The 23,131-nt window shown below is 38.7% G+C and overlaps 1 protein-coding gene across 2 annotated transcripts in view; it reads right to left on the bottom strand.

The window, feature by feature from the left end:
* Nucleotides 1-23,131, bottom strand: part of GLRA2 (glycine receptor alpha 2) — a 171,049-nt gene that overhangs the window by 106,256 nt on the left and 41,662 nt on the right. Inside the window, exons 3-4 of one of the 2 annotated variants that reach the window (XM_015067836.3) lie at nucleotides 21,060-21,127; nucleotides 13,247-13,470 (exon numbers count right to left, since the gene is read on the bottom strand). In XM_015067836.3, the coding sequence (XP_014923322.2) occupies nucleotides 13,247-13,470; nucleotides 21,060-21,127 (292 nt within the window). Of the gene's footprint in view, nucleotides 1-13,246; nucleotides 13,471-20,896; nucleotides 20,965-21,059; nucleotides 21,128-23,131 lie in introns of both variants that reach the window. The other variant, XM_015067837.3, reaches the window with a different exon arrangement.

The following is a 23,131-nucleotide window of genomic DNA, read 5'->3' as shown; positions in this document are numbered from 1 at the left end:
GCAGGTTCTCAGTAGAAATAAGGCAAATCAAGCTGAGGGAAAGTTAGGAAGCTCAGGCCACCTGTCCTTGAGCCTTGGACAGATAGCTGGGTCCATGGCAGACTTTTCTCACATTGCTCGACAGATGCAAATTAATCACTTAACTTTCCATTGGAAAGCTCCTTGATTCATGAAGCAACTACTGGTTCATAAGAAACTTGGTGTCAGACTTGGGAGTTCATTCCTAGGGAGAGATTCTTGAGGGGAAAAAAAGCCATTTGAAGAGGAAACGAGTTTTCAGGTAGAAATACAAATTTTAATGAGTGATCTGCTTACCTGAAGCAAAGATTACCAATGTACTATTTTGGTAGAGTTGATTCTAATGGTTACAGTCGTATGTCTTTCTTGGAGAGGATGGACAAGGGGATGCTTTGTGTTTTTCAGGATAAGCAAGGGAGTCTCTGGTATATTGCTATCATTCCTCTGTTAGGGACTATGTTGAGCACCCTCTATGTAGCACACCACAAAACCCAGCAGAGGGGTAAGACCTGTGGTGGGTTTTTTTTTGCATTAAAATACTTAATAAGGAAAAATACAAATTTAGTGATGACAGGGTGCCTGGGTGGATCAGTTGGTTGAGAGTCCAACTCCTGATTTCAGCTCAGGGTATGATCTCACAGTTCATGTGTTCGAGCCCGCTTTGGGCTTTGTGCTGGCAGCATGGAGCCTACTTGGAATTCTGTCTCCCTCTCTCTCTGCCTCTACCCTGCTCACTCATGCTCTCTTTCTCTGACTCTCTCTCAAAATAAGTAAACAACGTTTAAAGAAATCTAGTGAGGACAGTGATGCTCTTAATAATCATAATTCTCTGAGCGCCTGCTGTAGGCCAAGCACTCTTACTGGTTTATAGTCATGGAATACTCTCACGCAAGGCAGACAGCATTCTCTTTTTTTTTGAGCTAGGCAGAGTGAAGCTTAGAGATTAAGCCATTTTCCCAAAGTCGCAAAACCTTTATTTAAGTGACCCAAGTTAGATTTGAACCAAACTTTAACTGGTGTCAGATCCATTTATTATTTTCCACTCCACTACATTTTCTCATCAGGAAAAATTCTTACTAATTTCTCATCCTCTTTTGTCTGTGAAGTCAGGAGAGTGGATTATAGACACTTTAGTTGCTTTCTAAGGAAAGCAGGAGTACCTCTTCCATTTTTCTTCAGAAATCCAGACTTCTCATGACCTGTTCTTTTAAGAACTCCTCTAGCCTCCCGTGGTAGCCTCACAGAGTAGAAGCCTCACAGTGTAGAAGGGACCTGGGTGGTAGACGTAGTTTACCCATAAAGAGCTATTTGACCTTGACTAAGTTTCTGGCCTCATTCTCCACCTACCCACAGCCCTATCCTGCTCAAAATTTTTGTGATTCTAAACTGTAAGTGAAGGTGACCAGCTTACAGGATTTCCTCTTATAGGCCAATTTGCACCCTTTTTTGTTTTTAAATAGGCTTCACACCCAGCTCGGACCAACTGTGGGGCTTGAACTCATGACCCTGAGATCAAGACCTGAGCTGAGATCAAGAGTTGGACACCTAACCTACTGAGCCACTCAGGTGCCCCTACACTCTTGAATATAGTGAAAACTTTCAGTGCAAGTAATAATGCTACTTAAAATAGGAACTTTCTGGCAATCCAGGTATATAGGTGAGATATTTACTCCCCCCATTGGACTTTGTCATCCAACATCCTAGAACACAATCCACTCTTTCCCCCAAGAACATAAGAACAGCCTTACGATATAATGTAGGTTTGTTGAATCTCTCCTCTGAGTTGTACTTTGAAATATCTGAACCATGTGACATTCTAATGCCAGGGAGATTTGATAGGATACATCAAGTATCAAACAAGTGTGTCATCTTCAGCCACCTAGACCTTAAGTGAAATTAGCCTGGGGGCAAGTTAGAAGTCAACTTAAAAGTGCATAATTAATACAACCCACAGATGGAGAGAGGGAAGGGAAGAGTTAGGGAGTTAGTGGATTTAAAGACACTGCCAGGCTGGTTGTCTGATCAAGAAACCTTTATCATTGTGGGTTTTAAACCCTGGTGGGCATAAGTGTCATCTGAAGGGCATATGAATGCAAGTTCTCTGGCCTTCTTGATAAGCACCCCACATAATACTGATGCTGGTGTCCTAGAGCAAATTTTAAGAAGCACCACTTTAGCATGTCCCAACGGATGACTCTAATTACTGTCACCATGATAGATTAAAAGGAGAAAATTTTTGAAAGGGAAATAGGAAAGGGGATTGAGAAAGGGGTCTTAAATTTTTCAGTAATGCTAACACTCTTTTTGGGAAATACTACTTTCTACTTGATACCAGGGCAGGACAATTAGGCTCAAGTAGGGTTCTGTGTGACTGTACCAGGGACTGTGAGACAAGAGGTGTGAATTGTGATCCTCAGTCACAATAGAGGCATGCTGGTCAAGCCAAGACAGTGAAACCAAGCTTAGTCCGCTGGCAACCAAGAATATGGTGGGTGTGTCCAGGAAACTGGGATAGATGCCAAGCAGGGTATGAGGACAGTTTCCATGTGCAGCAGAGAGGAAACCAAATCCATGCCTATTAAAACACATGAACATGCAAAGGTAGTCAGGGCAGTGGCAGTGTGTCGGGGCACCACTGTCCCTGGTCTCTGGACTAGAAAATGAGCCACTGAGAGATTTCAAAGGAAGTTGGGGAGGTGGCTGTAACATGCATTGGATGAACCTCCGCTATAAATTTTGAGAAGCTCATGGCACTTGTCAGGAAGGAGGACAGCACAGAGAAGGACAAGCACCAGGTCCATAGGGAGAAGGAATTAGTGTTACAGAATTCCACCTGGGTTGTAATCCAGCACATCCATTCAGCAGTTTTTGACAAGTGTTTATTGGGCACTGTGCATATCAGACACTTGAAATAACAGTTTCTCTCTTGAAGGAGATTTTAGTTTAATATTATCAATTTGTTATTTCTATATATATATTCTTTTAATGGAATATATCCCAAGAGTTTGCATTTATTCCTCAACTTTTTAAAATTGTTTCCAAACATCCATTTAAAGAATCTTTCCAGACTATGTCAGTGAGACATACCTGAACTGAATTGAGCAGAAGTCTTTTAATTACTCCCTCGGGGCCTAGATAAGTGCTCACACTGATTGGGTAGAACAGATGACATACGCTTACAGACCTAGATCCTGAGTGGGCCCTTTGGGTGTATAAGGGAAGTAGGATTTGTAGTAATCATTTGATGCTCCTGAATCAAAACCCGTGGTACCCACAAAAGGATCTTGATCTATGGAGAACAAAAATAATTGGTCCAACTTTGGCAAGGCAGGCAAGGAATGAAATTTTTAAACTCATCTTTTGAAAGCTTTGTAATTAAATGGCTGCTTTGAACTCATTCATCATAAAAAGCGTAGGCGAGGGTCCTGCTCACTCCAGCCCTGAGCTATTCACCTAATCTGTGGGCAAGCACAGGTGTGGCTGTATGGAGGAAGGCCTTCCACATAAGTAAGGATTGCAAATTCGTGGTGTGTAAATTATTAGGAGTTCAAGAAAGTTCCCAATGCATATCCTTGCTCTTAGCTGCTACCTTCTTTTAGCTGCTACATATAATAGACATTTAGTGAGAGCTCCCATGACTATTAAGATGCAATCGTGGTGAAAGAATGATGTTTTAAGGACCATCAGTCATTTCCTCCTTTACATATTTGAGCTGATGGATTCTCACATTCCCTGCCGATATCCCCTAGAGCAGACTTTGATACTGAGACTATTAAATGGAAGGATGAAACTGGATGGAAAACACGGCTCAGAATAGTGTGGCTAGGGCACCAGAGATCAATCGTTTTTCAATATTGTTAGGGCAGAACGTAAACCCCACATTGGTTCTAAGCAGTACAATTAGACTCTATCCTCTTAGTCAATTTCAGAAAAAAAAAAAAGAAGAGGACCTGTTTTTCCCCGTTGACCTTGGGGTTTGGAGGAGATAAATTGCATCACTGCTGGTTCATCAGCAGTTTTCCTTTCCCCTAACGAAAATGCCAGTGGCTGACTAGGAAGGTCCATGTTTACCAAACATTATAAAGGCATCAGAAAATACCCATATGCATTGAGCAATACTAGCTGAGAAGGACAGAAATACAATATCTGTTCCCATCTGTGCCTGGTCCTTTCAGAAAATGTGCACACATATGGTTAGCCCATGTTAATTAAGTCCAAATATGGATTGGATTCAACTTGGAGAGCAGCTGATAAATCTGTGGCTAAAACTTTTCCAAATGCTTTGCTATTTCCTGAACAAAAATGTTTTGAAGGTGTTGAATAGGAGAAGGCTAAACTGGACACCACCGGAAAGAAGAACTCAAAGTATCAAAGACTCAACTAATACTGTTCACATTTTAGTTACATGTTAAATTTCAAAACCATTTCATATCTAGAATTTATTTATATATCCAAATATTCATGAAGACAAAATGTTATTAGGTCTGCACATGAGAATAATGAGAACTGACATGTCCATGGTTACTATATATCTAAAAGTACTGTATAGTAATTTTCTTAACATTTTGTTTGGGATTATTTTACTTTTGGCAAAAGAGAACAAATGCTTGTGAACTGCAGATATGGTTTGAAGATAACCAAAGTTGCTTTGTATCTGCTAACATCTGAGAGAAAAATTGTGCTACTTTGTTGGTATTTTACTTCATTAAGAGTTCTATTGTGATCAGTGGTAGAGAGTGCTGGCCGCTGTTTCTGGTGGGAAAGGTTGGAGAGAGAACGGAGCCCTGGTCAGATGGTAGGATTCTCCATCGTTGACCGGATAACACTTTGAAATCCAGCACAGTTCCTCAATTTACTTTTAACTGGAAGATAAAGAGGAGACCTGAGCCTTATCTGAAACAAAATGCAACTATCCCTTCTGTCATGAGCTAAAGGTCTCCCAACAGGAGGAAACCCAAGGCAGGGAGGGGATCCATTTGCTTGAAACTAAGTATGGAAGGTGAGTGGAGCCTGAGTGTTAATGGGCACTGAATAAGGAAATGTCCATGGGTGTGGGTTAGGGAGAATGGGGAGAGCTGCCTTCCCCCTATTCTTCCCCTTTATCCCATAGCCAACTTGGGGTTATTATGATATCCATTGCACATTTAGTATGAATCTGGAACTGAGAAAAATTGCAGATCAAAGAAAGGTTAAATGACTTCTGGTCACCTAGTAAGATTGAGTTTGAATCCAAGTCTTCCTAAATCTCAGAACTTATGTCTTCCCCACCCCCATAGCATTCTGTGTATAATCCCTACTAAAATGAAACATCAACTCAAGCATTTGTTTTACTGTCCTTTGGAAGAAATGATCAATCAGATATGGGATGGCCTCGCTCCGAGTGTGTGTCATGTGTAGAACTTTATAATTCAATACATCCTTAACTGTCTTTCAATGACTGTCCAGTGATAAATGTTGTATCTTCTTCAGTACAGACATTGGTTTGTAATTTTAAATGCCACAAGCAAGGATAGACTTGTTGGAGAGACTACTGAACTTTGAGGATGTATAATTTTTTTCCCATTTTAAAATGGCCTGCCTTTCCTTTGGATTATGTGCTTTGAGAATGTGCTCAAGTAATTCATATGTCTCATAGGAGCCCTGGTGATATTATATGTTTTTATTTTGGGATTAATGCCATCCAGGGAGGCTTTCAAAGACAGCACTATGGACCAGGTAGGAGCCCACATCAACATAAGTTGAACAGACTCACTAGGACCTCTGAATTTCCTTTGGCTTCCTGCCACAAGATAATTCAGGTAATAGCAGAGTAATATCTGAGTAATAGCAGATCTACCCTTAAACTCCACTGGCTCAAATATACCGGGTAATTTCCTTTAGCCTACATATCTAGTTAATAATTGTCCCAGCCTACCATCTTTGTATAATTGTCTAAAAGTATATAAACACATAATTCTTGAATACATTCTAAAATAATATCTCATGGATACTCCTGCTGAGTGAATCAGAGGGTATAAATGATCTAATTTGCGATCGTGAAATTTCTCAATAGGGAGTTTGGTATTGAGTATTTGTCATTGTGTAAACTACATACTGCATATAAGGCTGCCTCTTAAACTACACGTAGTCCATTCTTCCCTGCCTCACTCCAAAATCAGGTTCCTCTTCTCAGGAGTTGAATATTCAGTTTGTGAGAGAAAGATTCAAAGATCCAAAAGTAGTTTGAGAGAGGCACCTTAAACTTCAGAATCCTCTTTTGCTTACTCCCAAGCCCCAAGGGACACAAAGGACTCACTCTTATTTCTTCATCCTGAGGGAATTTTGTGGTTTGGGAAGGAGATCATTTTGAGTTATATATGTATGCTAGAGCTCCAAGGAGCCTCAGATTTTATCTAATCTTTTCTAGTTCAATCTCATGTTATGGACAAGGAAACTAAGACTCCGAATGACTGATGGGGTTAGAGAGGCAGTTCCATGAGTCTGGAGGATACAGTAAATGATGCAAAGAAGTGTGGAGTTCCTGATGCCCTGAGCTACCTTCTCAGTATTCTGTTCTTTGCACCATCACCTTCAGAGCAAACTCTGATGAATGTTAATGAAGTGGAAAGTTACCTCCAAGAGGAGGAAGATCTACTGGTTGCCATGTATTTCATTGCACAACCCCCTGTTTTCCTTCAAACAAGGGTAGAATCCTTACTCTGTTGCGTTTGAACCAATATTATGCCCTTAAGTATATGTGTATTTCTGAACCCAGTCAGGAGCTTGACAGAGCTTTCCAGCACTTTAAGAGAGTCTGTCATATACAGAACACACTTTCTAGACTCTAATACTTCTACCCTCAATGTTGCCTTTTTCGAGAGCCACTCTCCAGAAATACCTTCTTTTTATTGCTTAGCTCCTGATGAATCAACCAGTGTTTGTGTATGCCACTGCTTCCCAACCTCCCAACCTAGCTTGCCTCTAGGAAGAATGGAATCCTTGTGGTTTCCATGGCATTTACCAGCACTTCTCTAAAAACTTGCTGCTTAATTCTGATGTGGGCGCTTATGTTACAGTCATTAATTACTGCATTAAGTCAAGTCACAAAAGTAATGAGGATTTGGGCACAGAATTGGAAAATGAGAATGTAATTTTGCCTGGATTATAGGATATAAAGATAAACACAGTCCACATATGCACAAAGAAATCACAGCTTTCATAGCTGTCTTCTAACAGGAAATATGGGCTTATGTGCCTCATCAAAATTGAGAGTAAGATAATAAAAGTATCACCATTGGTAACATTTAGGCAGGTCTTAGTTCACTGTGCATTTTATTTCCAGCTCTGACATCTAAATAGAGAATTTTCTTTTTTCCTATGCCATAAAAATCATCCTGTAACTAAAGTTAGAATCTTCTGAAGTTCTTGCATCAAGCTGCAGGCTGAGTCAAGGATAGGAGGTTATGTGAGAAAAGTTGGCCTTTTATATGTGTGGGTAGAGTTGGTCATTAGATAGGATTATTTGCAGAACACCGTTGGATGTCTGTCTAGAAATCTACACTCCACCTACTCTCAGTGGTGCCTTTATCATCAGAGGGAGAGGCATGTCAATCGCCAAGAGTTCTCTATTACAACTCAAGTACTACTGGGAAGGTGGAACACTGAATCATTCACACCTAGAATTATGAATCGAATCAAGAGAGATTAACAAGCAAATCATCTCCAGTACCATAAAAGAATGAGTTTCAGGTCAGATAACATTTGACTAACAAGCAAATCACCTCCAGTGCCATAAAAGAATGAGTTTCAGGTCAGATAACATTTGACGATGAGGGGAACAGATATCTTGGTGATAAGGGGTACTGTTGTGGAGGAGCAATCCCATAATTATTTATGGTTTGGAGGAGTCTCTGTTTGGAGGGTAGCATAAAGCCCATAGGTACCTGGCCAGTCAAATAAGAAGACGCTGAAGGCAAACAATATTTCCTTACCAACTTTGCCTCAGATATACCAATTCTGGAGGCATGCAATAAATATAAAAGCAAAAATAACAGTTGGAAGATGGTAGCTTCCTTAAGAACGATAAGGACCATTTCCTCTAAAGAAACGAACAAAAAAGCTGAATACCCCAATACATGAAACATACATACACTTTAGGGAGATTCAGGGACCCCCTGGAGTTTTCACCTAGCCCTCAGGTTAAGAACCCTACTCTATAGGGTCACATTCCAGGAGTAGGTCCATCCCATCCTTGTCTGGAATTTGTAGGGAGTTATCTTGATCATTTAACTCTTTGTCTTAGAGGCTGGAAAAAAAACCACTATCATTAATTATAAGAAAATACCAAGAGCCCTAGAGTATATGGCAATGCCACTTTTGACCTGTATCCATATAATATATATTGTATTCTACTAACGTTCTTAACCAAAATCATCTTTTTCAAAGCTGAAAAAAATAGAAGTTCAGAGAGTAACAAATCTCCCTAGGTCATACAGCAAGTTCTGAGGCCAGAGACTCAAGCCCAGGGTTGTTTTACTCTAAAACCCTTGTCTACTATAGTATCAGAAATAGCCAAGACAGCATTCAACATCATAAGTTTCAGAGTACAGCAAAATGAAAACTGGGAGATGAAGAACATCTTGGGGCTAGAGTGGAACATACTGTAAAATCAAATCAGCAACATAGTGTTGGTGACCAAGCAGATGTCTACTAACTCTAGTGGGACAAAAATGTATGAAAGTAAAAACAGTGAGGCAATTCCCTCCATTCTTCCAAAAATGGTAGCCATTTGTTTATAATGTTAACAAATGTAGGGAAAAGCTACTGATTTAAGATGTAACAACTGTGATTTAAGTTATATAAGGAAGAGTTTCTGTACAATGCTAGACTAACTTATTATAGGATCCAAAGAGAGAGTATGAAGTCTCCTTTTCTAAAGGTCTTTAAAATGAGAATGAGTTCTCAACAGGTTGCCTGAAGGTAGGGAAGTTGACTTAATGACTTTAATGCGTCTATTCAGCCCTTTGGTCCCTGGGATAGCAAAATTTTTCAGAAAGTAGATATGCTATATAAGCTACATATGCTATATAAAACTGAAGAGCTTTGATTCTTGTCCTAGCTTTCCTATTTATGGGCTCCATTATTTTACCTCACCTAACTTGCTGGAAGAATTCACTTCCTCATTGTTAAAACAGGGTGTTGGATTAGATATTTTGCAATATAATTCCTTCAAATTAAAAAAAAATACGCCTATGGTGCTATAAAAGTCAGAATACTGGCAGAAAATTTTCAGAAGCAATGGGAAGTAAAGGAAGAAAATAAATATTAGCAAAGACATTGTGGACAAGTGAGACAAGATGCTCTTCTCCAAAAATACTCACCCTCTCCTTTTTTCTTTCATATTGCATACCCTATGCCACGGTGCCCTGACTTCCACTGCAATTCATTACATTCAATTCAACAGATATTGTTTGAGCAATAATATATACAATACTCAAGGCTCACCTCACTATTCCACTATGGATTCAGGCCTTTTCAAGTAACATGAATTTAGAATTTGACTATCTCTGAAAAGAATGTACAAAGCAGGATGTGTATCTTTGTTTACACTTTGGTCAGGGATGATCAATACATAATGGAGTGGGTCAACAAAAAGACTTAAAAAGAAAACGGAGTAAGATCAAACATATTAGGGAAGTGAATATTAAAGAAAAAATCAGAAGAGAAGCATACAAAAATAGATTTGACACTTTTTCACCAGTAAAGACTGTGTCTTGCAACACTGGATAGAAATTTTCTAACAAGGAACTAAGACTTTTAGTTCCTATTTAAAAAATTTGTTTGTGGAGCCCCTGGTTGGCTCAGTTGGTTAGGTATCCAACTTGACTTCAGCTCAGGTCATGATCTCATGGATCATGAGATCGAGCCCTGCGTTGGGATCTGTGCTGACAGCGTAGAGCCTGCTTGGGATTCTCTCTCTCAATCAATCTCTCTCTCACCCTCTCTCTCTCTCCCTCTCCCTCTCTCTCTCCCTCCCTCCCTCCCCTCTCCTCTCTCCCCTCTCCTCCCCCACCCCAAGAATAAACAAATAAACATTAAAATAAAAATAAGTATATACAAGATTCACTTGGTTCTTACCAAAAAACTTCAAGTGTTTGAATCTGCAGGACACTTGTGGAGTTCTGGTCTACTATCCCCTCTTTTTTAAACTGCTGCCTTTTGGGAAACTTCTTGGGAAGTGTGATCTTGCTCGTTATGACATCAATGGACTGCATAGTTCTCTTTGGGTTTTGTTTGGCTATCAGAAACTTAGACTTTGGTTTCCATGTGGGAAGCTACAAAGCTAAGGAAGCATGGGATTGTTCATAGATGAAATGCTATCATCAATTTGTTTTAGGTTTCAGAAAATGCAAATGTAAAGCATCACCACAGAACATTATTTTTTTAATGTGAACCAATGTTTAAGTAATTATTTAAATGTGTAGGGTAGAGACAATTCATGTTATTTTTGGTACTTCCGTTGTATCCCTTCCTTGTATCTTTCTTAACTCTCTTCATCCTGATTTCTCATCTCAGGCATCCAATTTTCTCATTCTCATTCTTCTTCATAGACATTAAATGTACTATCAGAAAGAAAATTTCCTATCAGCTCCTTACAGGTTAGTGTGAATTTAGGTCAATGGATTCCCTCTTCCAGGGGTATTTGCATTGTAAGCCTGAGTAGAGGGGAAAATCCTTCCTGATGAAACATCAGCAGGGATCTTTCCAGCACCTTTAAAACATCAGAAACTGTCACCCGCAGGGCCTTAAACTTGAGTTGGACCTCTAGTTAAATCGAGTCCAGTGACTCAAGTAAACAAGTGTATAGGTGTCAGTCCCCAAATTCTAACAATATTTGAATCACATTCATTTGCAAAGTTAGAGCCATTTTTCTTTTCCTTGTTCCTCATTTATTCCTATTACTTAATTTATCTTCTATCTGCCTGCCTTGTTAGACTGGAGCCTTTCCAGGGCAGGGATCATATCTTACTCAGCTCTGGATCTCTAGGCCCAGCACAGTGTCTGGCTCATTGAAAATCCTTCCAGACAAATAATTAGATTCCTGTAGTTCAAATCTGCCAAGAGCCGTGTTTCTCTAAAATGACATGCCCAGTTCTACACCAAGGATCTTTCCTCTGATTTCATAGAACACCCACAGTGAAGGAAAAGTCTAAGCCAGCCTGCCACAGGACAAACTCTACCAATCCAAAACAATTGTGAGGATATTTCAGAGCTTGTAATATGCTACGCTGGGAACGAAAGATAGAAGAATTGCCTCTGGATCTAGGGCTGGGAAACATCTTCTTCATGGTTCTAGAATTGAAAGGCCTTCACAGAACAGAAAAAAAACCCTAGTTTTATTTCTGTAGTGCATGATGCCAGGTATTTACTAGAGCACATGCCACTCAAGGCCCAGAGGGTTAGCTGGAGCAGCTGATACCCCGTGCTGCTTTTTATAACTCTCCTCCATAGCACCACGCTCTACATATGTCCCATTTCATCAGGTCACATCGACTTAGGTTGTGCCCAATACTGCATCTTACACCAAACACATCACCATGTAAAGTATTGTGTGTTTCCTTAAAATCTTTAGAAAAATAAAAATAAAAGTAAAGTTCCTTAAAAATAAAGCAGAGGATGTTTCCTGGTTCTTCATGTAAGCAGTGACTTTGCCAGTTGTTACAAATGAGCAGCCTCTTTCATTTCACAAGACATTGGGTCTGTCAGCCATTAGCAAACTGAAATTACTAGGTTAAGAATGGAATATACAGTACAGACTTAAATTGTATATAGAGTTGTGAAATGAGTTTTTTGATGGTGGTAAGTCTACAGACTTTTGAAAATTATTTGCAAGGATAGCTGTCTATTTTCTTTATAATAAGATTGGAGAGAAAGGGGGAATTCTATAAAGGATCTTTAAAACATCACTGCTTATTTAATGTATTAAATATCTCTCATATACAATGCACCATCTTGGACCTTTGGGAGGAGTTACAAAAGGCGCAAAATCCAAATATCTTGGTTTTAAAGAGCTTACTATTTAGAAAGAATGTTAACTTTAAAATACAGGCAGCCACCATTGCATTTATTGAGCACATACTCTGTGTCAGGTACTGTGTCAAGTATTTTTATATACAATATATCAGGGATTGGCAAATTACAGCCAGAGGGCCGAATCTAGTCCACCATCTGTTTTTATAAATAAAATTTTATTGAAACACAGGAATACTCAATTGTTTGAGTATTGTCTCTGGCTGCTTTTGTGCTACAATGGTAGAGTTGAGTGGTTGTGACAGAGTTGAGACAGTCTGGTCTACAAACTGAAATACTTACTGTTTAGACCCTTACAGGAAATATTTGCTGACCTCTCCTCTACATCATTCATTCTTACAAGAATACTTAGAGATAAATTTAGTGTTTCCCGTTTTATAATTAGGTAACTGAGGGTTACAGGTTATGTAGCTTAGTAAGTGGCAAAATTTGTATTTGATTCTAGATTGTATAATTCAAAAGATCTATTCTTATTCTAAATTCATACACAAAAATAGCCAAAGCATGAGGTAGGAAGAAATAAGAGCTTTACAGATTCACAGAGAAACTGTTACTAGTGTTCAGAAAAGAAAGATACTATTTTGAGTTTGGGGTGATAAAGATTCTGGAGAAGATTGTATTTGAATGTAAAAGCAAAAATGAATCTCAGAATTTGCTACTCCCAAGCTCAAGCCCAAGAGAAGTTAAGAGATCAAGGTCATGTGATTAGTTAGAGGCAGATCTGAGATTAGGACCAGTTTTTCACTCACCCAGCCCAAAGTATACTGTCACTGACCATGCTGAGCCATTGAATGTTTTTGTATGTGTGGTTACATGTTACAGAATGGCAAAACTACTTGAAGTGGAGAATTTGTACATTATTCTCAATGATTAATTGAACTAAAGGCTTGTACTCCTTTTATTGAAGCAATCAAAAATACACATATACAGGTATTTACATGATATCTACCCACCATCCTACCAAATATATTTTTGTTGTGGAGAATCACACTTCTGAGACCATAGGAATCTCTGGCATTCTCAACAGTTTTAAGATTCAGATGATAACCAATTGACCACAAAAGTCAAATATTTCTATGCATGTTGCCCTCCAGAATCAGACAGCTCTAGGCCAGAAGGAAAATGGAGAAGTAGATAGGTGCAGCCAACGGAAGCTTACCTGATACTGTAGAGTACTTTGCCATTTTTTGAAATTCGAAGCAATTTGTTGTCAGTGGTGACATCATGGAAGTTGGCACCCTTCTCATTGGCAAAGAATAAATCTGGTTTCCAAATGGAGTCCAGCATGGATGGGTCCAAGTCCAGGGAATCATCAGGATACTCGCTATATGCCAGCCGTGAATCATTCCACTGTTGTCTCAGAAAAATATTCACTCGGTAGTCCTATAGAAACCCCATGTATAAGAGTTACTTATCACCCAGTCTTGCATAAGAGGTCCATCTACACTTCCCCCTCATTCCTCCCCCTGATTTTGTGCAGTATTGGTATCTATATGAACCAGGCTGTGTATATCTTGGTCAAAATAAACTACTCAGTTCTATTAGGAGGGGAAACACAGGGGAGAAAGGAAGAAGACTCAACCAAACCAGAACACTAATGGAATAGGTTGACGTCGTTGAATTTTTTCATGTTTAAATTATTCATTCTGAGAGGAAATAATACCAACTCAAGCTGATTTTTCCACAGAGAAAGGTAACCATGAGTACAGAAGTCAGTCTGTGATGGCAGATTGTCAAAACTGATTCCTTTTCCAAATCAGAAACGACATGATCTCTATTCTCATTCTGCTCATGCTCTGGGCAGAAGGAAACCCACTCTGTACTTTTGGTAGTGGAAATCTTATCATAAAACTTTGACATGATGGGACAATATTTTTACATCCATCTATATAAATACTGAGATGCTTCGTGTTAACAAGATAATTCCATCATGCTACTTACTTTTAAAATTCTTAAATATTTTCTCATTTCTCTGAATGGGTTGTAGCTACAGTTGTTGACTTGAAACTTCATCAATACAGAGATCTTTTTCATTTTTCCTAGTCTGAACACCTTCTGACAAAGGTGCTCCTCCCTGTGAGAGACTCAGGTACACCCTGTCATTCCCACTTGATCCGGGAGTATACTTCCTTGCCAGTAAATCAGCTTGGGGCAGTGACTTCTCTCCTGGGAATTTCTACTCAAAGATCTTTTGGTTCATGGAAATGGTTGCTTTGCTTGGTAGAGCAGACCCCAAAAGAGGCTTTAATGGTGTTCCATAGCCATGTGGGACTATGATTCAGAGCTAATAGTTGTCCACTCTTGACACTTAGGGTCATTTAAGATGATATATACTCATTCCTTCTTGCTCTCTTTCCTTTTCCTTTTTTCGCCATTTGCTCCATCCCCACATCTTTGGTGCTTGGATTTTTGGTCATTGTTTATTTTACTCTAATGGTAACCAACTTGTCCCAGTTTGCCTGAGAACCTCCCAGTTTTATTCCCCAAAGTACCACATTCATGGGATCTACTCAGTCCCAGACAAAACTGGGATAGTTGGTTACTCTACCAGGTACAGTGGATACCACCTCAGGATGGTCAGTTTTGGTTTATTCCCTTAGGGCCAAAAGAAGAAAAACATACTAAGTTGTAAAGATTACGGTATATGGAAAAGAGCTTCAATCCAGTTCCCTCTACCTATTACTAAGCTATCCAAATTCCTATGATATTTTTTCAAATACAGCCATCCTAATTATCAGGCTGATACAGTATTTTGGAGGCGGCAGGTCTCGGAAATAGTGCCCAGTATAGGCTTAAAGAATGCTAGTAATCAAATAGTTACTAATTTCTGAAAATCAGTCATCAAAACCCAGCTTATTTGGAAAGGCTGAAATATTAGAAGGAATAACCTTAAGGTTCTCCACTATACAACATACAAACTTTCTAACTTGGAAAATTTTATCAGCTGACTTTTATTTGGGATTTTGCCAAGCATGGATGGCAAATTCTCAAACCTAAGAGGGCACTGTTGTGGGCCCAGTCAGGCTTCCATCCCATCCTGTTTGCTCACTGACTCCTCCTGTGCTTGAATCAAGAGAATGGCAGCACCTCAAAATTGTCCCCATCACATATTTTTGGAATTGTTCAAAGGGACCAGAGGATTGTAACTGGAAAGAGATTACCAGTTCAGTGTTTCATTGGCAACAGGAGTTGCCAGAAGCTTTGGAATTTTGTGTGAATAAAGAGTGGGAATGTGTGATATGTGGAGAATCAAAAATGGGGCTATTGAAAATACAATAATCCAACTCACATATAAAGTGTACACTAGATACATCAACTGTGAGCTTTCATTAAGGTTTCCTGAGGGGGGAAAATGCAGCTTCTCCAGTGTTTGACATCCACCCCTGTTATATCCCTTATAGTGAGAGCCAGTTATCCTTAACAGATTTGGGGAGGGGAGCAGATGTCTGTGAGTGTGTTTCAGTAGGAAGTAGGAGAGAAGAGAATCTCTTCCCTCAGACAGCTCTGGAGGTAGAGAAACTCTAATATGAGAAGTAATGACAGCTAGAAATAATAGAGGTGAATGGGTTAAATATCTTGGACCATAGGGAAGACAATTAGGGCCCCTCAGAAAGCAATCTTAGGATGGGCAAGGCCATGAGAAGCCAGCTAGACAGTATTGGGCAGAAAAATCACCAAGAGAACATCACTACAATCCTCCCTTGAGCCTGAGAATGATTTAAAGCTGTGTATCGAGAGACTCTAGAGAATATTACATTAGTGACATACAATATGAAAACATTGACCTTTAAAAAAATTCAGTATAAATTTTCACAGCTAATGTACATCTTTTTTTTAAAGTCTTTCCCATGAGTATTCTTCTCCAGTATTTCCTGGTTTCCTACTTTGAATTTTATATATAGAAAATAATAAAACATATTCACCCAATGTCAGAACTTGAAAGAGAGTACTAAATCTATCACATCACGATAGAACCATTAAATGTCTAACAGTTCATTTAAAATAAACGAATCCTCCTATTTGTAAGCAAGGACAAGTAGAAAACTTAGAGGAAAAATACAGTGTGTGCCACAATGACAGGAATTATATGAAATAAGACTTTTATTAGGTCTTTTGGAAGTATTTGTTGTTTATATAAATGTATGGGAATTTAAATTTTCGATTATTTTATTTATGATGATATACACTATTTTAAAATAAACAGCTGCCCTTAAAACCTTTAAGAATAGAAAAGGATGCTCAAGGAACTAGAGACATAGGTATCTGAAGAAAAGATTTTCTGAGGCTTTGACCTCTGTAACTCTTTCACTTTACTATGATTTTCGATACAGGGTAGAAACTTGACACATGTGATTTATCCATGCATCATCTCTGTTTATGTAGAGCTAAGTTTATTTTCTCATGATATTATAAACCACAGGAGATAGTTATATTCTTCTGTAGTTTGTCTTTGTCTTTATGTCTGCTTCTAGGTTTAATGAAATATTAAAGGGGGAATAAATATTGAGAGACATGCTTAAATGCAGACTGAATTTTCTTTTCTTGCCTTCTTTCTCCAGAGACCTATTCTATGTCAAATAAATGTCATATTTCCTTGTATTAAAATTTGTTTTCGTATGACTGACTGGGTATTAGATTAGGTCATGGAAACATTCAAATTAAAAAATATATATAAGAGTAAATACATTTTTTTTCAAATGCTACGTGTAAGTCATATAATCTTTATTATATTCTTAACACAAATACAAGTACCTACATTCCATACTATTATCTCACATCAAGTTTAGTATTTCTAAAGTTTCACTTTTCCTAATACCTTCTAATGCTATGCTTATGCCACAGATGGTTTCCTTAAACTGAATTATTTTGGTACTATTATATTTGGTCTAGCATTTGTACACAGAGATTACCACTATGTCTCATATACACTCTTATTAAACCTTACTCTTGCTCTCTTTTATTTGCATACGTACACATTTTTCAATCTAATTACATTATAAAGTTATCAATAAGAAGGCTATGCTTTGTTGACTCCCCACAGTGCCTCTGTGGTACTTTGGTTTTAACCTGTGGCTACACTGCAGTAAAGTTTCATCCTCCTCAGTCTGTGCTAGCTTTGATACGGGAAGTTAGCCTTGAGTTGGAAATTATGGGGGTGGGTGCAGTTGTTTTATGATGGATTCAGGCTTCAACGTTGCAGTGTGAGAGACCAAGGTCACCTTGTATCTCAGTTTAACAAAATGCCAGGCTTGGGGTAGACTCTTGGTGCTTCCTTAAGTCAGAAATAAGAAACGTAGCTACCTGCTATTCCTGATACGTTAGCATCTCCTCCTGAATTGCGCATGCAGCTACAGAATGAAAGGGAACCCACGTGTCATTTCAGCAGTTACAGCACAGCGGGCATCCTCCTAAGGGGCTGTCTCCCACTCATCCAGTTCCTCAGGAACATGATCTCAGATCTGAGATAAAACAACTCTTCACCCTGCAGCAGTAACCGGCAGAGCATGTGGAACTTATCTCTTGGGGCCAAGTTTACGGGAGCTGGACTCCTATTCCGGAGATACTGTCTGAGTGAACACATTTTAGGCCCTTCCAGCTCTTTCTCCCCCACCTCAAGTGTTAAATGAGGAGGCAGTCAGGATCTGCTACTGTGGCATGGGTAGTGTTCCAGCACACACAGGTCCAAATCACATCCTTTGAGGAGACTATCTCTTCATTTTCTGATGGCCAGTCTTGGGGAGAGCTGCATGCCGGTGGCACACAAATACTTGTGACCTTTACTGACATTACTGATATTCCTAAAGTATGTCTTTATATGAGGAAAGCAGGCATTGCAAATGTATTCCCTCTCCTCTAAATTCTCTTGCCATCAGCAGCTAAAGAAAAGGGGGAAAGGAAGAAAAGGAAATGGTAAACTGACATTCTCAAGACAAAATATAACCTTTCTCGGAACCACAAAAAAATTGTTCCACTGAATTCTTTTAACGCAAGGTTGGTGGGCAATGACCAGCCACAGATCCCTATGACTCTTAATGAAGAAAAATGTGTATTTTGGAATAATGTATATCATCATGATGATTCATAAAAAAGCATTCCTTAGAATAACACAACTGCATCTTCAACACTAACATATCAAAGGGATGAGAGGCAGTATTGGGTCTATAAGGGAGCCTATACTTTGTGGGCAGGTAGTGCCAACAATAGTTTAATGAGATGACATCGCCTCTTATTTAGAAACAAATCAAATACTCAACTAAATCCTTCAGTAATGCGACCAGGGTTATGGAGTGAGAGTGGGGCATGAGGGAAGAGAGGAAAATCAACATGTTTAGAAACTCAAAATTCTGAGGCACTCTTGGAAAAATTCATCCCAGAAAACATAGGTAAAGCAAAAATGATTTTTGCTTCCATATAGCTCTAAGCAGTGTCTTCAGTGACCACACACGTTATTGTGCATAAAGACTAAGGGTCTGGTATTCTGACTCCTACTAAAGACAGTTCAGAGAAAAATCTGGTTCTGTTTCACTTTTTTTTTGTCCAATTTTCTTTTAGTCAAACTTTGTGAAAGTGTGGGTAAATTTATGGGCGATAGAATCTCAAGGTTTTTGCAAGGGAAGCTTGGGCTGCCATGATATTCCATGTGCGACAGGTAGATTCCCAGGTAGGACCCGAGGGGTCTGGGAGGATAGACCCTTTCTTTCAAGGTGGAGCCTATTTCTCTAAGTAAAGTTTTTTGGCGTACAGCCACACCCATTTGCTTACTATTGTTTATGGTTGCTTTCATGCCAAAAGGGCAGAATGGAGTAGTTGTGACAGAGACTGTCAGACCCTCAAAGTCTTAAGTATTTACTGTCTGGTCTTCTACAGAAAAAAGTTTGCCAGTTCCTACCCTACGTGGCATGAGGATTTATTAAGCACGATAGAGTTTCAAAAAAAAATATTCATTTTAGTTTCACACAAAAGCTTTAACTGAAGAAAATAAAAGATTCCTTTTCAAAGCCAAATGAAGTTGGTCATTACATCAAAAGCTAAGAAATAAAAGAAACACAATATCCACTACTCTTCTGACCATGCGATACAGTCTGTATGATACGGGAAGATAGGAAGGCTGTTCATTTTACACTTGAGCAATGATTTCCAACGTTTCTCACAGGAAACATGACAAAGGACACCTTAATAAGTGGCCAGGAAACACCTAAGCAGCCCATTTATTAAACACCTTCAGTAACTATTAAACACACAGGAAAACAAGGATATCCATAGTTTCCGTTTTTATCTCCTTAAATGTTTAGCTTTTTCTTGCATTAATAAACATTGGAAAGGTGCACATTTACATTTTTGATTGAGGGTAAATGCAATGAGGAGTTTAATCAAAGCAACTTAGGATTCTAATTAATGCAATCAGCATTAGGTCGTGCAAATATCGTCATTGAATGCCATCGTGTAAAGCGGGTGACAGTGATTTGGGCTGCTGGAAGATTTGCCCCTCTGTTATCAGGATAAAACCAAGAGGGGAGAGACAAAAACTGAATGCCAAGCCTAGAGCTTGGCTTAGTCCTTCCATGTTTACATTTTCTTGTGAGTCATTTAATAACCCTATCAAAACTATATTGAGTAAAATTCTTAATGCACTACCTCCTGTCAAAGCACCAGAAGGCTCATTTCTGGACAGTGCTGTGTCAGTAATGTTAAAATGGGTAGTGGAGTTGCATTATGTCTAATTTTGCCAGTGAGAAGGAATGCTAAAAGGTAAATTACTTTTTTCTAGCATTGAGGACACCAAAAAGTACAGTAATTTGTTAAACACAATCCTAGTAGCCTGAAAGAGAAAATTCATAAAGACAAGGGAACACTATTTTTTACTTCCCAATGGCATTATGCTCATTATTTCACTTGAGTGTTTCTAGGACATCAGCCATCAAAGTACTTAGTCAAGTTCAACCATATTTTATTTTGACTTCATCCAGTAATATGGCTACTTTACGTAGTCATGAAAATTAGAACCTGCCAATTGATTGAGGACTTAAAATAAACTGTGTGAGGACCAAGAAAAAATTTCACCCAAAAGTCAATTTCCACACTATCACCTAGCACTGTAAGGCTCTTGATCTCATAGGCTGTGTCACAGCAACACCATCACCATGAAATTTATAAGAAATATTGGTGGATTTTGTAGTATCTGAAATCTTTTTCATGTACATGGAACATACTTGTACATACATGATGATGAGCTTATAATTAGTTTTATGTTTATTGGGGTTTTTTTTTTGAGGGGGAGCCATGCATATGATGCGTTTGCTATGGACTCGGGGCTACTTTCTTTTGCAACAAGATCATGTGTGTGCACACACATGTGTGTATTTAGTGCAAGGTCAGCCCCTTGGCATGTATCTTTAATGTTGCATATCCAAGGCTTGACTATGTTAAAACTTCGATTATATGAAAAAGACTGGCTATAAAAAAAAATACCCCCTAAACTTTGAAATTTGTATTTCTGAAACATTAGAGATATATTTAAATATCTTTAATGATACATGATGCTTATTACTGATAATTGTACCTAAGTCGAGCCAAACATCAAGTGTTTTAAAAATTTCTCTGGCATGATAGATAAAATATTACTGAATTTTAAGTAATGAACACTTGACTAATGACTTTCTAAAGTGACAGTGTACAAATAATCGCTTTCTAGAGGTGAGTGAACTTGGAAATTGGCATTCAGTAAGTGTCTCACACATATAAAACAGTGCTTCTTCTATCCTGTATCCCATTCCTTCACACGATGGCTTCAATGCTCAGTCCCACTCACCATTGTAGTTTCTGCTATTGACCCAAAGCTGTTGATAAATATGTTGCAGGTAACATTTACAGGAGGCCCTGCAAGTTGAACAATAAATAGAAAATTTGACAGGTTGTGTTCATGGCATAATCAAGTCACGTTTGTCTCTTGCCAGTGGCATTGTGGCACTTACCATGGTAGTTTCTGTGACCGATCCAAAACTGTTGATAAAAATATTGCAAGTAACGTTTACTGGAGGACCTGCAGAATGCAATAAGAATATTGCAATAGACATTGAAGCAAGAATACAGCTCCGTCAACATCTGTGCAAATGACTAGAAACGTAAACTAAAAATGATGGTGAGATTGCAAAAAAAAAAAAAAGCCAAAAACCAAAATCAAAAATGTTGTACCCAGAGGTTCAGAGTGATAACATTCCCACTAGTGTTTCAAATAAGGACAGTTAAGCAATGATAACTTACCCAGCAGAGTTTGGGATTTAGAAAAGATAAGCTGGAGACTATTAAACTGAATTCATTGTCACTAGTTGCTATCAAAATAGCCTTTTGGGTGGATGGCCTTTATCCATCCACCTCCTTTTCCAGGACACCCTTTAAATCAGTGGGTCTGATTTAAAGACCCCCCAATTAGTGGGTCTAATTTGATTCTCTTGACACCTTTGAATTTAGCCCATTCATTCTGTATATCCTCTGATCCCCAATGAAAAATGATGTACAAAAATACAAAAATAAAGAAAATTGGCTGAAATTGTGTTTAAGAAATAAACACAGAAGTGTCACTTAATGTCTGGATTGTAAAGCAAGGGCTATTAATCCTAGATATGCTTTCAAAAGAGAGTCCACTTTTTTCTCCAGAGACCCAGAGGCTAGCTTTCTTGATCTCGCCCTTGGTCTCCCCAACCCAAGCCCTACTCAGGCCCTTTTCTGCTTAGTATCTGAGATCAGATGACAACAGATATGTTCAGGGGGGTATGGCCACAGATTCTTTGCCCTTCGATGATAGATATCACTTTCTAATTATTTCCAGTTTCATGTTTTTCTGGGAGATATGTTTATTGCCCTCACGTAGTTACCCCTTAATTCTGGGTTAAGAATACACTGCCATGAGCCTTCTATCGCTGGAAAATTCTCTCTTTACTTAACAAGGTCTATGTAACCTAGTTCAGGCTACACCCTGGTTGGCTCTATACCCAACATGCCATGAGGATCTAAGTGACTGAGGCCTCCCTCTAAGGGTGGTGGTAAAACTCAGCCATGGTGGCGCTTGGGTACCGTGTGTTTAAACTCGACAAGTCAGAGGGTTCTCCAGCCCTTTCCTTTGAGGAAAGGAAACTTAGGTTAAACAGCGAACTTAAGTCTCCAGGCAAGAACTTTTGGTAAAAGAGATGTGTTAAGTTTTTTTCTTTAACATAACTAACTTTTCTGTTCTTAATGGAAAACGATTGTGTTTATTTTTTTAAATGTTTGTAGGTATGGAATCACAGGCACCATCATATTATCAAAATATTTTTCAGCCTGCATCTTTGAGATATTCCAAGTCTTTTAATTCATCCCTTCCCCCTCTTATTTCAACATCTGCCAAGATGACTTCTTCCCCAGGGTCACTTTCTACTCTATTTGACTTTGTTTCTCATTTGGTTACTGAAAACAGAACAAAAATGAGTCTCTTCCTTGATGATAAAGTTCTATTCCATAGCAAATATACTTTTCTGCTAATAAGAAATACATTTAGACAAGGTAGAGGCAAGTTGTGAGACATTGTATATGTTCACTTTTTTTCTTCTCTTCACAATAAAATATTTCATTGTAAATAGCCCAATTCAGGATGGGAAGCTTTCATGAATTTTTATATGCAAGATAGATAAGAAAATGAATGATGGGGGGGGGTAAAGAAACAGGAAAGAGACATGTCTTCTGTACATTATCCTGGCCTCCCCAATTGGCCTCCCCAGTTGGCTTACAGGCATTTAGGATGCTGGGTCATACCATCATACACTTATTTTTATCCTTCCAAGTAAATGGCGGTGTGAGTGTATTGCTAGAACTCAAAATATTTTTTAAGCTACCACATATTAACAAGCTGTACTAAGCACATTTTAAAAATTATCTAGTTTAATCTTCTCAAAAGAGGAATTGTTTTACTGCACCAGTAAATGTTTTCAGATGAGGAAACTGGGGGTTAGAGAGACTAAGCAACTTGCTTAAAGTCATGCCACAGTAAGTAGAAAGGCTGACACTCCATGCC

The sequence above is a fragment of the Acinonyx jubatus genome, chromosome X (genome assembly GCF_027475565.1).
Source record: "Acinonyx jubatus isolate Ajub_Pintada_27869175 chromosome X, VMU_Ajub_asm_v1.0, whole genome shotgun sequence".
Classification (NCBI taxonomy): domain Eukaryota; kingdom Metazoa; phylum Chordata; class Mammalia; order Carnivora; family Felidae; genus Acinonyx; species Acinonyx jubatus.
Note: the sequence above shows the minus strand (reverse complement) of the source record. Positions and strands in the feature narration are given on the sequence as shown.